Below are 15,490 nucleotides of genomic sequence, written 5' to 3'. Positions count from 1 at the left end.
TTTACTTAGGCTACATTGGAGTATTGTGTGCATTTCTGGTAGCCACACTATAGGAAGGATGTGGAACTTTCAGGTGGGACTCTATTGGGTTGGGATATCTGGTCGGCATGGATGGGTTGGACCGAAGGGTCTGTTTCTGTGCTGTACATCTCTATGACTCTATGACTCTAAGGTGCAAAAGATCAGGCTGTTACTGGATTGGAGTGTATTAACCTTGAAGAAAGATTGGACAAACTTGGATTGTGTTTGCTGGAGGATTGGAGACTGATGAGCAACCTGACAGAAGTATATAACATTATGAGAGGCTTGGATTGGTTGGATAGATGAGGTATTTTTCCCAGCTGGAAATGTCAAATACTAGATTGATATGTTTAAGCTGAGAGAGGGAAGTTTAAAGGAGACATGCAAGGCAATTTTTTTACACAAAGGGTGGTTAGGCGCCAGGCTAGGGTGGTGGAAGTAAATATGATAACAATGTTTAAAAGGCATTTAGATAGACAGACATACAAAGAGGCAGGAACTAGACAGTTATGGACGATGTGCAAGCAGATGGGTTTAGTTTACAATATTTTCATGGTCAACACAGTTTTGATGGACTGAAAGGCCTGTTCCAATGCTGTTTTGTTCTGTGCTTGACAGTTTCAGGTGGCAGGGGAGAGGGAAGGTACTAGGATGTGTGTGCACTACAAACCTTCCTCTTCCCTGTCCCAGCAATGTGTCACTGCAGAAATGCTGCCATTTGTGACAGGATTTTCCATTCTCACAGCCCACGTGAACAGTTGTATATTTCAGGCCAAAAGTATTTTCTGTACTGTATTTGTATTGATCAGGTTAAAGAGACTTTGACTTATCAGTAATTGAACTCAAATATCAGAGGTAAAAATCAGTGATTAATCCACATAATTCACATTTCTCTGAAGTGTTTAATCTGCATTTGTTTTGTCAGATTTTGAATTTATTCAATTTCTATAAAAACTGAAAATGTAGGACTTGCCTTGGCAGCATCTCTCCTCTCAAGTGGAACAGGAGAACTTAAACTTTTTATAAGATGCTAAAATTAAAAGAAATATATGTCACAGTCAGTAAGATGTGAATGAGTGTAAGGTCTTACAAAATGAAGCAAGAAAACACCAATTAGTCCATCAGCTGGAATTTCTCCATAACCCATGTACAGTCTCATCACAGACTGTAGCAACACGTTTAATCTTCCCTTCTTACACATCATTAGTTTTACAGGCACAATAATGCAATTGTTACATTTTTAGACTCATAATCCATAATTCTGGCAAAAAGCTTCAAAGAGAGTTCAAATAATTTTGGGCATTACAAATTACAGCTGCTTGGATCCATTGCTAACAGTCTTGTTCTGATTCATAAGGTTCTTGGTTCAAGTTGCATTTCAGGACTTGAGCACAAGAGTTGTTGTTTTGCAAATGAGATATTAAACTGAGGCCCTGTCAGATGGATGTAAAGGAGTTCAAGAATCAGTGTTGAGTGGGGTCCCGCAGGGCTCTGTCCTTGGGCCTCTGCTCTTTGTATTTTTATAAATGACTTGGATGAGGAGGTTGAGGGTTGGGGTATCAAATTTGCAGATGACACAAAGGTTGGAGTATAGAGGGCTACTGCAGGCTGCAGCGCGACATAGACAGGATGCAGAGTTGGGCTGAGAAATGGCAGATGGATAAATGCGAAGTGATGCATTTTGAAAGGTCGAACTCGAATGCTGAATATAGGATTAAAGACAGGATTCTTGGCAGTGTGGAGGAACAGAGGTATCTGGGTGTGCAAGTACATAGATCCCGCAAAGTTGCCACCCAAGTGGATAGGGTTGTTAAGAAAGTATATGGTGTTTTAGCTTTCATTAACAGGGGGATCGAGTTTAAGAGCTGCCAGGTTTTGCTGCATCTCCACAAGTCCCTGGTGAGACCACACTTGGAATATTGTGTCCAGTTCTGGTCGCCCTACTATAGGAAAGATACAGAGGCTTTGGAGAGGGTGCAAAGAAGGTTTACCAAAATGCTGCCTGGACTGGAGGGCTTGTCTTATGAAGAAAGGTTGAATAAGTTCGGATTTTTCTCTCTGGACAGAAGGGGGAAGAGAGGAGACCTGATCAAGTATACAAAAAAATGAGTGGCATAGATAGAGTCAATAGCCAGAGACTTCCCCAGAGCAGGATTGACTGGTGCGAGGAATTCATAGTTTGAAGATATTAGGAGGAAGGTATAAAGAAGACTTCAGAGGTAGGTTCTTTACACAGAGAGTTGTGAATGCATGGAATGCGTTGCCAGCTGTGGTGTTGGAAGCAGAGTCATTGGGGACATTTAAGTGACTGCTGGACATGCACATGGATAGCAGTGAGTTGAGGAGTGCACAGGTTAAGTTACTATATTTTACATTAGGATTAAACCTCGGCACAACATCGTGGGCCAAAGGGCCTGTCTGTGCTGTACTTTTCTATGTTTCTATGTTTCTAAAAAGGAGGGGAGTTCTCCTCTGTGTACTTGTTAACAATTATCCTTCAATAAACAACACAAAAAACAGATTATCTGATAATTACTACATTATTGTTTGCAGGAATTTGCTAGGTTTCATATATTGTGACTGCAATTAGGCCTCAAAAGCACTTCTTTGACTGTAAAGTGCTTTGGGATGTCTTGTGGTCCTGAAAGATATTAATGAAATTGAAGTCTTTCTTTTTTGCAATCATACAAATCTGCTTAGTACTGTAGTACAAAACTAACCATTGCCAAAAGGAGACATAAAGCCAAGTTTTTTTTCATTTCACTGGTCAGGATTGAGATGCACGAAACCAAACTTTGAAAAGGGACACCAATTTATACAGAATGAAAAAAGGATGATGACTGGTTTGACCATGGCAGCAGGAACTCCTAATTTTAGCTAAAATAAATTTGGATCAAGGAGGTATACTCTAGTGGTGTTGCCAGGGGAATGCAACAGGAACTGGTGGCCTCTATACTGTTTTCTCAATGATAAAATAAAATGAATGGGCAAATTCCTTTTGCCTAAGTAGACTAGGGTACTCATTAATACATATTGCTACTATCATATGCAAATGTGAACACTGAACTCAATTGATAATATAACTTGGCTTCCAATGTAATCATTAGCAGTCAGAGTTATAATATATCCAATAGCAGAATCATATCTAAAGTTGTATATGGTGATCTGAGGTATGCAATTAGGTTAAATGAGCATGTTCCTCATGCTGCCCATCGTAAGCAGTCAAATGTATACATTGTTTCATAGAGACAGACAGTCTTTGGGAGGCACAGTCTATATACCTGGCATCACACCATTACTCATTTGTGTTATCAGTACCCTGTTACAAAACCACTCATGTTTACTGCAAAATAATCAAGCTATCCATTATGAGGCAGGTTATTTTTGATAGGGCCTCTTAGTATCAAGTTTATACAGTGAGTAGATAACCAGAGCTTTATTCATGGGGTTATCAGATTTAACTTATGCACATGGAACTGTAGGAATTCCAACACATTTATCAGTCAGGGAATCTAGACGACGTTAGGTAGATTTTATTGGAGGAACAGTCAGCAAATTTTTCAATTACCAACACAACAAGAAAAACGAGTTTGAAAGGGAGCAGAGCCTTACATGAGGGCCCTATCAAAAGTAACCTGCCTCATATTTAGTACTGTTACCATATTATGACAATCTATATGGGCCACTGGTATCTGAATTTGTTTTTATCAAATACAGCAACTTGTGCAGTTGAGTTTAGCTTCAACAACACCATAAATGCCGAAACAGATGGTGCTGCCATAAGACCATCTCTAGATGCAGCACTTGCTTGTGTCTTTGTTGGTTATCATCAATGGAATGTTCACTAATCTCCTAACTCTTGCATACTTGTGATATATGGATGGCATTTTTGTGATATGTGAATCTGTAGCTGCAAAGAATTCCTTAACACAAGTTAATAAACTGCATCCTGCATTCAAATTGATTGTCAAAATGGGACAATCCTAGAAGGTCCCTTTACTTTAATGTAATCTCTATCACTATCTATTGAAAGCCTATGGTTTACTGATGGTGCTCGTCTAATCTCTTGGAAAAGCAACAGAGATGTCCGATTAAGGCAATGCAGTGGATGTTGTCTTTATGGATTTTAAGTGTCTCATAAGAGGGTAGTTAATAAAATTGAGGAATTGGAGGGCAATTGTCAGTTTGGAACATACATTTGGTCTCAGGACAGGAAACAGCAAGTAAATAAGGTCAAACAAATTCTGGTATTTCTCTTACTGAATGTTAGTATGCAGTATCACACTAGGACTACTTTTTTTATATATGTAAATTACTGGGATGCAGAGTAACATTTCAAAATTTGCCAATGATGCTAAAATTAGAAGAATGACATATGTTGAGGATAATATTCACTATAATACTTCAATTCATTACATAAGGACATAAATAGGTTGGTAGAAGGGCAGGCAACTGGTAGTAAATTCATGCCTTGTGGTATAAGTGATAAGGGGACACAATATAGAGTAACATAGAGTAAAAGCACAGTTCTTAAGAATGTGCAGAGACCGGGACCTGATGTTTCATGTGACAATCACTTTGATGGTGGCAGTGCAAATTAGCCTTGTAGTTAATAAAGCATATGGGATCTGGAAAAAGGTATTGAACACAATGGCAGGAAATTTATGAGGAATTCTTATAAAGATCTGATTAGATTATATGTAGAATATGGTGTCCAGAACTGAACACAGCATGTTAGGAAGATTGTGAGAGTCCTCTAGATGGTGCAGAAGAGATTTATTAGAATGGCTCCAAGAATGAGGAATTTTAGCTCTGAGGTTAGTTTCAGAAGTTGGAGTTGCTCATTGGCAATGGTGACATAGATATGAACCTCAAGAGAAGTGATGAATGTTTTTTTCACAGACAGGTAAAGATTATACAGTGAACTTTTCCTGCTGCTCATATTGAAAAGATATATATTGTGATGTGTATTAATGACTTTGGAATTATGCTCTGTATATCAAAACCAAAGACGGCAGATTACCTAAAAACTGGAAACATACCATCATAAAGAGTGATGTGGATATTAACAAACTCAGGGATGATACTAACAAACTGGTCAAATGAGCAGACAAACAATTTCATACGCACGAGTGTGAAGTGATGCATTTTTCTCAGAAGAATGAATAGAGGTAATACAAATGAAAAGGTAAAATTTTAAAAAACTGCAGGAAGAGAGTGACTTGGGGGCCTCAGGCCAGCATGGACAAATAGCCTGCTCACTGCCTGAGTTCTCACATGAACAGTGTCCATTAGGGTGAGGGCAGCCAATTCTGTGGAACCTAGCAAGACTCAGCAACTTGAGAAGGAATGTGAGAAAATAGTAAACTACAAATAGATCTATTATATAAGGATGACACACATTTTGATCAGAAATATGATCCAGAAAATGGCAGCTTGGATTTTCTTTTCACAACTCAGAGGAAAAATGTAACTCATTGATCATTTAATGGTTACACAGAAACGTATAAACATGCTGGGTGGTTGAATTTTGATACACACCAACACCTGGTCTCTTTGAAAAAAGAAATGACTAATATCAGTTTGTAGATTGGTTTAGAACATAGAACATAGAACATAGAAGAATACAGCGCAGTACAGGCCCTTGGGCCCTCGATGTTGCGCCGATCCAAGCCCACCTAAACTACACTAACCCACTATCCTCCATATACCTATCCAATGCCCTCTTAAATGCCCATAAAGAGGGAGAGTCCACCACTGTTACTGGCAGGGCATTCCATGAACTAACGACTCGCTGAGTGAAGAACCTACCCCTAACATCAGTCCTATATCTACCCCCCCTTAATTTAAAGCTATGCCCCCTTGTAATACCCGACTCAATACGCGGGAAAAGGTTCATACTGTCGACCCTATCTAACCCCCTAATCATCTTTAAGTATGGTTTATCGCAGAACGAAGAAGACAGTTGGGACACAGACTTTGAAAATGACCAGCAAACAAAATTTCTCACTTTCTAACTGAGAGTGGGAAAACTAATGACAGTCAATGCGTTGTAAAAATAAAAAAAAAGACTTCAAACTCAGGCCAAGCCCTAGGTCCAACTGATCAGCTATGAATCTGATAATCACTGTAGTTGTCAGCAGTGTGATATGATTGCCAAAAATCAAAAAAAGTGAACTCATTCCACCATTTAGATTGAAATCTGATCCATAGATTTTGTGTATTTTTACTGTACATTTTCTACCCATGATATTCCTGAGAAAAAAAATCTATTCAATTTATTTGTCTTGTCTACCTTGTGTGTGAATAAATGTGTGTGTTTGGATTTAAAGAGGGTAAAATTTAAATTTTCATATCAGTAACTAAATATTTGTTTTTGCCACATGTTCGAGCATAGGTTTGTTATAATTAATAAGTTTTTGTTTTCTCCTTCATTGATACGAACTCCTGCAAGTTTCTTTTACGTTAGAAAATAGTCATAGTCAGGTATTCTCTATCCTAGAGATTTGTGACGACCATGGAATACTGTGGTTTGAGTTCCAGCACATTTCTCCTAACAGCAACATTTCAGCTAAACTTATTTCAATTTGATGAACAGAACTAAAATGGGTGTTAAGTGTTAAGCTGTGGCACAGTAGGTAGCACAATCAACCCCTGCATTGCCATCAATCCCGCACACGCTATCAACATCTGCACTGACCGTCAATCTCTGCCACTTCAAAGGATCTTTCTCTGGGTGAACAGCTCTTGGCTTATCTTGAGGTTTCGAAACACTTAGGAGGATGGCATAAGTTGTTTTACGGAACTGTTGCATGTAACGTTCATGCCTATAGAGGAGCAAAGACAACATCAAAGAAAAATTCTAATGATTGCAAACCCCTATCACTCCAAAAACACAAAAATATCCCTGCTCTTTTAAGATTTGGAGATCTCAACCTCCCTATGAGATGGACAGGCAGTTTTATCCTCTCCTCCATTTCTATCCCCTACTCTCCCTAACTGCCTTTCTCTTAAATCTGGACCGATAGAAGATTTCCACCTCCAAGAGGCAATGTGGTGGAAATGTCATCATATGACTCATGTGACCTACCATCACACCCTTGCTCTCCTGTCATTTGTCATCCATCCTCATGAAGCTCTGTCAATCCACCTCAACTTAACCATTTGGATGAGTCTTGACTATCAGTCAATAGTTCTTTCTCCCACCCCCATATCTGATACGATTGTAATGAATAAGCAACAAGGAAATGGAAGGAGCTTAAATTGTTTTAATACGCAAAACTCTCCAGGAGCTGTATAGTTTTGAAATTCATTCAGGCTCTGAGATTTATCATCAACACCTGGGTTGGCAGAGTTCCTCAGGGAGCACTCTGGTGAAGGAGGGAGGAGTTATCAGAAAGTGGCTGCCAAGGTTGTGTCCTTCTGTAACTTGATCAGATAGGCTGGGAAAGGTCTTTTAACTTCTAACTGCAATAACTTTCACTGCTTTTGTAATTACTTTGGGGCCAGCGACCGTAATTCTGTTAGTTTTAAAACAGAGATGGAAAAGGATAGACCAGATCTAATAGTTAAAGTTCTAAATTGGAGAAAGGCTAATTTTGACAGTATTAGGCAAGAATTTTCAAAAGCTGATTGGGGGCAGATGTTCATAAGTAAAGGGAAGGCTGGAAAATGAGAAGCCTTCAGAAATGAGATAACAAGAGTCCAGAAACAGTATATTCCTGTTAGGGTGAAAGGTAAGGCTGGTAGGTGTAGGGAATGCTGGGTGACTAAAGAAATTGAGGGTTTGGTTAAGAAAGAAAAAGGAAGCATATGTCAGATATAGACAGGATAGATTGAATGAATCGTTAGAAGAGTATAAAGGCAGTAGGAGTATACTTAAGATGGAAATCAGGAGGGCAAAAAGTGGTCATGAGATAGTTTTGGCAAATAGAGTTAAGGATAATCCAAATGGTTTTTACAAATACATTAAGGACAAAAGGCTAACTAGGGAGAGAATAGGGCCCCTCAAAGATCAGCAAGGTGGCTTTTGCGTGGAGCTGCAGGAGATGGGGGAGATCCTAAATGAGTATTTTGCATCATTGTATACTGTGGTAAAGGACATGGAAGATATAGAATGTAGGGAAATAGATGATGACAGCTTGAAAAATGTCTATATTACAGAGGAGGAAGTGCTGGATGTCTTGAAAGCATAGAATTGGATAAATCCCCAGGACCTGATCAGGTGTACCCTAGAACTCTGTCAGAAGCTAGAGAAGTGATTGCTGGGCTCCTTGCTGAGATATTTGTATCATCGATAGTCACAGGTGAGGTGCCGGAAGACTGGAGGTTGGCTAACATGGTGCCACTGTTTAAGAAGTGTGGTAAGGACAAGCCAGGGAACTATATCCAGTGAGTTTGATGTCTGTGGTGGGCAAGTTGTTGGAGGGAATCCTGAGGGACAGGATGTACATGTATTGGAAAGGCAAGGACTGATTACGGATAGTCAACATGGCTTTGTGTGTAGGAAATCATGTATCACAAACTTGATTGAGTTTTTTGAAGTAGTAACAAAGAGGATTGATGAGGGCAGAGTGGTAGATGTGATCTATATGGACTTCAGTAAGGCGTTCGACAAGTTTCCCCATAGGAGGTTGATTAGCAAGGTTAGATCTCATGGAATACAGGGAGAACTAGCCATTTGGATACAGAACTGGCTTGAACGTAGGAGACAGAGGGTGGTGGTGGACGGTTGTTTTTCAGACTGGAGGCCTGTGACCAGTGGAGTGCCACAAGGATCGGTGCTGGATCCACAACTTTTCTTCATTTATATAAATGATTTGGATGTAAGCATAAGAGGTATAGTAAGTTTGCAGATGACACCAAAATTGGAAGTGTAGTGGACAGCAAAGAGGGTTACCTCAGATTACAACAGGATCTGATGGGCCAATGGGCTGAGAAGTGACAGATGGAGTTTAACTTAGATAAATGCGAGGTGCTGCATTCTGGGAAAGCAAATCTTAGCAGGACTTATATACTTAATGGTAAGGTCCTAGAGAGTGTTGCTGAACAAAGAGACCTTGACAGTGGAGTCGCAGGTAGATAGGATAGTGAAGAAGTCATTTGCTATGCTTTCCTTTATTGGTCAGAATATTGAGTACAGGAGTTGGAAGGTCATGTTCCGGCTGTCCAGGACATTGGTTAGGCCTATCGGAAAGATGTTGTGAAATTTAAAAGGGTTCAGAAAAGATTTACAAGAATATTGCCACAGTTAGAGGATTTGAGCTTTAGCTAGGACTGTTTTCCTTGGAGCGTCGGAGGCTGAGAGGTGACCTCATAGAGGGGCATGGATAGGATAAATAAACAAAGTTTCTTCCCTGGGATGGGGAGTCCAGAACTAGAGGGCATAGGGTGAGAGGGGAAAGATATAAAAGGGACTTAAGGGGCAACTTTTTCACACAGAGGGCGGTACATGTATGGAATGAGTTGCCAGAGAAAGTGGTGAAGGCCAGTACAATTGCAACATTAAAAGGTATCCGGATGCGTATAGGAATAGGAAGGGTTTGGAGGGATATGGGTGGAAGGAGCTCAAATTGTTTTAATACCCAAAATTCTCCAGGAGCTGTACAGTTTTGAAATTCATTCAGGCTCTGAGATTTATCATCAACACCTGGGTTGGCAGAGTTCCTCAGGGAGAACTCTGGTGAAGGAGGTGCTGGCAGGTGGGACTAGATTGGGTTGGGATATCTGGTCAGCATGAACAAGTTGGACCGAAGGGTCTGTTTCTGTGCTGTACATCTCTATGACTCTGTGACGCTAGTGTTGTTGAGGCACAAATGATAGAAAATACGTAAACAGACAGTTCACCAAACCACACATTCGTATAGAATTTTCAAAACATTTGCTCAAAAGGGTAATATAACATTTAAGACATCTGAAAGGGGGATTTCAGAATGATCTGGGGCAGGTAACTCACAGGTTATTTCACAACTCTATCCAAAGTTAGGACCAAGGGGCAGTGTCACTCTACCAAGTCAGCCTGGGGGTGTTAATGTTTTAGTGTACAAGGAGCTGTACTCTGTATCAGACTCTGCACTGTCGCTGTCCTGGGAATGTTTGTTGGGATCACCGTATTGGGAGTTTTACTCTGTATCTAACCTGCATGCTGTACGTGTCCTGGGAATATTTGTTGGACATTGGGTGCAGAATGTGACCCAACCTAAATGGCAGTTTGATTTTTAACTGGATAACCTTAAGCAACCAGCTGAATTTGTTCTTACTTTATTTTTCTCTTCTTCTGTTCCTCAGCCTTTTGTTTTCTGCTGATCTTTATCTGACAAGTCACAGCAACTTGGTTGATGATATGGGGCTGTGGTTTGATGGACTCTGGGTTCTCTTTTGACCACCTAGTTGGCTGTGGTGGAAGCACCTGTTTCAGATATTAACACAAATTCAAATTATATGAATAGGAGCCTCACATGCCCTGTCCTTAAGCACAGAACAAATGGAATAAAATATCCTTGTGATTTTCCATTCATAATTTCTTAAGAGAAAATTAAATAAACATTTTAATGGAAACGGTAAAATAGGGGTGATATGTTACAAATGATGTCTGTACTTGCTTCTGCAGGGATCTTTGTGTAAATATATGGCCATAGATTAATATAATAACTTTTGTGAATACTAGTTAAGCCCATAGATTAATATGAAAATTGACAGATTAACCAAGAGAGATTTTAACTTTGTGGTTGACTCTCAAAACTGCCCTCCAAAATTGTCCATTCATCAGAGATGAAAGGATATCGGGGAGAAGTTATTCTAGGATTCTTCACCACTGACTCCTTATTCATGAAATCTCATAGCATCAGGTCAAGCCTTGGCAAGGAAGTATCCTGTTGATTATCACTTACTGAACCACCCCTTCACTGATGAATCAATATTCCTCCATGTTGAACACCATTTGGAGGAATTACTAAGTATGGCAAAGGCACATAATGCAGTCTGGGTGGGGGACTTCAATGTCCATCAGCAATTGGCGATCAGCAGCACCACTACTGACCAAGCTGACAGAGTTCTATAGGGCATAGCTGCTAGACTGGTACTGCAGCAAGTAGTAAAGGGGCCAAACAGAAACAACTCTACTTGACTCTATCCTCACCATCTGTCACAGGTGTGACCAACCATTATGATATCAGTAGGATTGACTATCATATTGTCCTTGTAGAAATGAAGTTCAGTCTTTATAATGAGAATACTTTCAATCATGTCACGTGGGTCAACCACAGTGCCAACCATAGAATCCCTACAGTGTGGAAGCAGGCCATTTGGCCCATAAATCCATACTGATCCTCTGAAGAGCATCCTACCCAGACTCACCTTTTCCTTGTAACCTTGTACTTCCCATGGCCAATCCACTTAACCTGGACGTCTTTGGACTTTGGGAGGAAACTCAGGCACTGAGAGGAAACCTACAGAGACATTCGGGGAATGTGCAAACTCCACACAGACAGACTGTCACCTAAGGACTGAATCAAACCCAGGCTATGGCACTATGAGTCACCGTGCTGCCCTAGAGAAGTATCCATGGCAGAATAGGTTATGAGCGGGTTATTCCTGTTAGACTGGTACTGCAGCAAGTATGAGAAAGTGAGGAGCCCAGATGCTGGAAATCAGTCAAAAAGTATAGCGCTGGAAAAGCACAGCAGCTCAGGCAGCATTTGAGGAGCAGGAAAGTCATGATAAAGGGTTTATGCCTGAAACATCAATGCTGGGATGCTGCCTGACCTTCTACTGCTGCAAGTAGTAAAGGGACCTCACCATCTGTCACTCCTGGTTATAACATTTTATTAAACAAATTACAAAACACCCAGTTTACAAAATACAGTTAACATTTACAGCTTATACAAGTGCAATTTTACAAGGGAGAGGAGCAGCAAAGCCAGGCACCAAACCCCACCGTTCAACCAGTTTACAGGGAGATGAGGACAAACCTCAAATCCCAGTACCACATATAAAAGACAGCAACAATGACATTTGTACATAAAAAGCTAATCCAGTTACATAAACAGTGCATACAATACAGACCCAGCAAGCCCCCCGTCCCTCCCACCTTCCGGCCACTCTAAGGCAACCCGCCCCTACGCACCTTCCAGCTCTCGGTCCACCCCATGCCCCTTCCAGTTCTCGGTCCGCCCTGACACACCTTTCGATCACCTCTAGGACAGCCCGCCCCGGTACCCGCCCAGGGTGACAGCGGTCAGGACGGTCTACCCACCTTCCGGCTTCACTAACCACCCTCAGCACCTTTCGACCACCTCTGAGGCAGCCCGCCCTGATACCTGCCCGGGGTGACAGCACTGAGGACGGCTACCCGCCTTCTGGCTCACTCCTGGTTATATCTGTCAGCCAGGGCTCCCTGATTGGACCAGATTAACAGTCCCAATTAGGGAACTCATATTCTGTGATATCCACCTGGCTGACATCATTACAATCACTCTAAATAACAAATTAGCTAGCTCCTCCAGAAACAGCCATTTATATTTCAGTGATATATAAAAGGCTTTGTGTTAACCCTTCCAGGCCAACTAGCTTATACAACCAGATACAGCAGTGAAATGAATTTTGATTAAATATGGGCCAATTGCATTAATTTCCAACTTGGTTCAAACACAGTTCTGAGCTCTTTGGCTTCAGACAAGCTGCAGTTGTCAATCAGTTTACATTGGGAGTTAGAGGAGAGGAGTCAGGGAAGAGATAGTCTCCACTGAATAACAGAAGGAAGAAGAGTTTGCATATTCTGCCCCATTAGCTGTTGCACAGCATCCTACAGCCAATGCGATGATATTGATTTGCACACACAGCCAGACTGATAATTTACAGCTTTCAAACATGTAGCCAGTGCATTGCAGGAGTGAAAAGACATGGCAGGGTAAGAGCTGAAACTGATCTACTTAATTTCCATTTTTAATCCAATCAGACAAAAGGAGATTTGTATTTCCTACTCTTTAACTAATATCTGCTGCCCATGTCATACTTGCACTGAGGGTCATTCATCCATCACCACTGTGCTTGCTGATCTGGATGGGTTCATAATCAAGCGACAATTCCATGATAAGATTCTCATATTTGTTTCTAAATCCTATCCTAAATCCTCACCCCTTTCGAACTGTAATGTCCTCCACCCATGATGTCTGCATGCATCCAATTGCTGCCTCTTGAGTATCCCTGATTATTATTGCTTCACCACTGATGGCCACACTTGCAGCTGTCAAGAGCCCACCAGCCTCAGTACCCACCTCCACCTTTTACCCTTTAAGGCATTCCTCTTTAGACAAGCTTTTGGTCACTTGTCCTAATATCTCCTTAACTGACTTAGTGTCAATCTTTGTCTGATTATCTGTCAAGCCCCTTGGAATACTTTATTAAATTAAAAACAAATGCATCACATCTTACTGTTGATGTCTAGCAAGGTCAAGGGTCAATCCCTAAGGTTTATAGCAACATTGAGATAAGCTGCTGGTCACAGAATTTCAGCAAAGGTTGACAGTGAAAACAACAAATGCCTGTCATTTAGGACTCCTGAGACCATTCATTGTCAATGATTTGATTCACTCGAAGACTGGTCAGTAACATATAGATTAAAGCTACCTTACCTCTTTAAAATAACTCGATTTTGTTTCCTTCTCAAACAAGGAGATCATTTGATATTCAGATGCTGCTGTTGGCCCTAACAGTGACTCTTTGTCTTCATTCATCTTTGAAGGCTACAAGAATATGGCGAAATATTAGGTTAAATCATAAAAATTGTTAGTCTCAGTATTGTTAATTACCCAGGTACAGTACAGGGTTAGATAATGAGTAAATCTTGATGCTATGCCAGGGCAGGTACAGCACAGGTTATACACAGATTAAATCTTCTTCTGCAAACTTCCCCATCAAAGACTTCTGTGCAGATACTGAATACAGCCCCCTTTACACTCTCCCAGCAAACACTTCCAGGTCAGGTACAGCATGGGTTAGATACAGAATAGTATTCCCTTTATACTGTCCCATCAAACTTTCATTAGACTTTGACAGTGGGAGGTTAGGGCTGTCCTATCAAACATTCCATCGATAGATCAGCACTGGTTAATTACAGGGTAAATTTCCCTCTACACTGACCCATCAAACATTCTCAGAGTGGGTACAGGCTAAGTTAAATATAGAATAAATCATGGACTTACTGTTATAAACTTCAGGAAGTTGATGTTGAAGAAATGGGATACAAACTGAAACAGTTAATCTGGATGATCTGAATTAACAGAAAAAAAATGTGAGGGCTTTGAAATAAATATGTGGAACAAAAACAAGACCAATATATACCCTTAAAGTATTGAAGCCTTTGCAACATTTGAGACAAAATGCAGTATGAAGCTACAACAACTGACTTCAAAACCATTTAGAAAAGTGGTAATCCAGAGCACATAGACAAAAATGGAAAGCAATGTCCCAGCAAAGCTAACCAGGAGCTGTACATAAGTCCTGACCCACAGCAAAGTGAGGTTTTTCCAGGGTCAATACTGCTGACTGGTTCCATGCTCAGCTGGCTGTCAGGTTCTTACATGGTTACGTAGGTGTCATGTGGCTAACACATGGCTAACACATGGTGGGTGGCACGGTGGCACAGTGGTTAGCACTGCTGCCTCACAGCACCAGAGACCTGGGTTCAATTCCCACCTCGAGGTGACTGACTGTGTGGAGTTTGCACGTTCTCCCTGTGGCTGCGTGGGTTTCCTCCGGTTTCCTCCCACAGTCCAAAGATGTGCAGGTCAGGTGAATTGGCCAGGCTAAATTGCCCGTAGTGTTAGGTAAGGGGTAAATGTAGGGGTATGAGTGGGTTGCGGGTCGGTGTGGACTTTTTGGGCCGAAGGGCCTGTTTCCACACTGTAATCTAATCTAACAACATACAGTTAGTCTTTACTTCTTAAAGCAGCCTTCACCTTTTAAAGGGCTGATGCCTTCAGGCTGCAGCAGATCATGAAACTTTCTGTGGAAGTTTTATGGCAAGGGAGGAAACTAACAACCCAGAGAGGCAGCTCTCAGGTTCTCAGATGCTGCATTACAGCGCCTAATCCAGGAGGTCAAAAGAAGCCAAAAGGTTTTGTTTAAGCCATAATCCAAGAGGCCCTCAAGCCAAATGGAATGGGAAGGAGTTTAAGAATGAATCTCATTGCATTTAAAACAATTTAGAAAAGCTTCACTTGATTGTAGGTTCATTCATGGAGGCACGGTAGCTCAGTAGTTAGCACTGCTGCCTTACAGTATCAGGGACCTGGATTCAATTCCACCCCTGGGTGACAATCTGTGTGGAGTTTGCACTTTTTTTATTGGTAGGGGGATTGCGTTTCGGAGCCACGAGGTCATGCTTCAGCTGTACAAGATACTGGTAAGGCCGCACCTGGAGTATTGCATACAGTTCTGGTTACTGCATTATAGAAAGGATGTGGAAGCT

At 41.1% G+C, this 15,490-nt stretch overlaps 1 protein-coding gene across 1 annotated transcript in view; it reads right to left on the bottom strand.

Annotated features, from left to right (window-relative positions):
• Nucleotides 1-15,490, bottom strand: part of LOC122562075 (protein HEATR9-like) — a 60,972-nt gene that overhangs the window by 29,133 nt on the left and 16,349 nt on the right. The window contains 5 exon segments of the mRNA XM_088000522.1: nt 995-1,051; nt 6,722-6,848; nt 10,281-10,429; nt 13,653-13,763; nt 14,223-14,290. Coding sequence (XP_087856648.1) covers nt 995-1,051; nt 6,722-6,848; nt 10,281-10,429; nt 13,653-13,754 — 435 coding nt within the window. The 5' untranslated portion in view covers nt 13,755-13,763; nt 14,223-14,290.

Source organism: Chiloscyllium plagiosum, unplaced genomic scaffold (genome assembly GCF_037043375.1).
Source record: "Chiloscyllium plagiosum isolate Xiang-an unplaced genomic scaffold, Cpla_swu_hap1 HiC_scaffold_25, whole genome shotgun sequence".
Lineage (NCBI taxonomy): Eukaryota > Metazoa > Chordata > Chondrichthyes > Orectolobiformes > Hemiscylliidae > Chiloscyllium > Chiloscyllium plagiosum.
The sequence above is the reverse complement of the archived record's forward strand: the minus strand, read 5'-3'. Positions and strand labels throughout refer to the sequence as shown.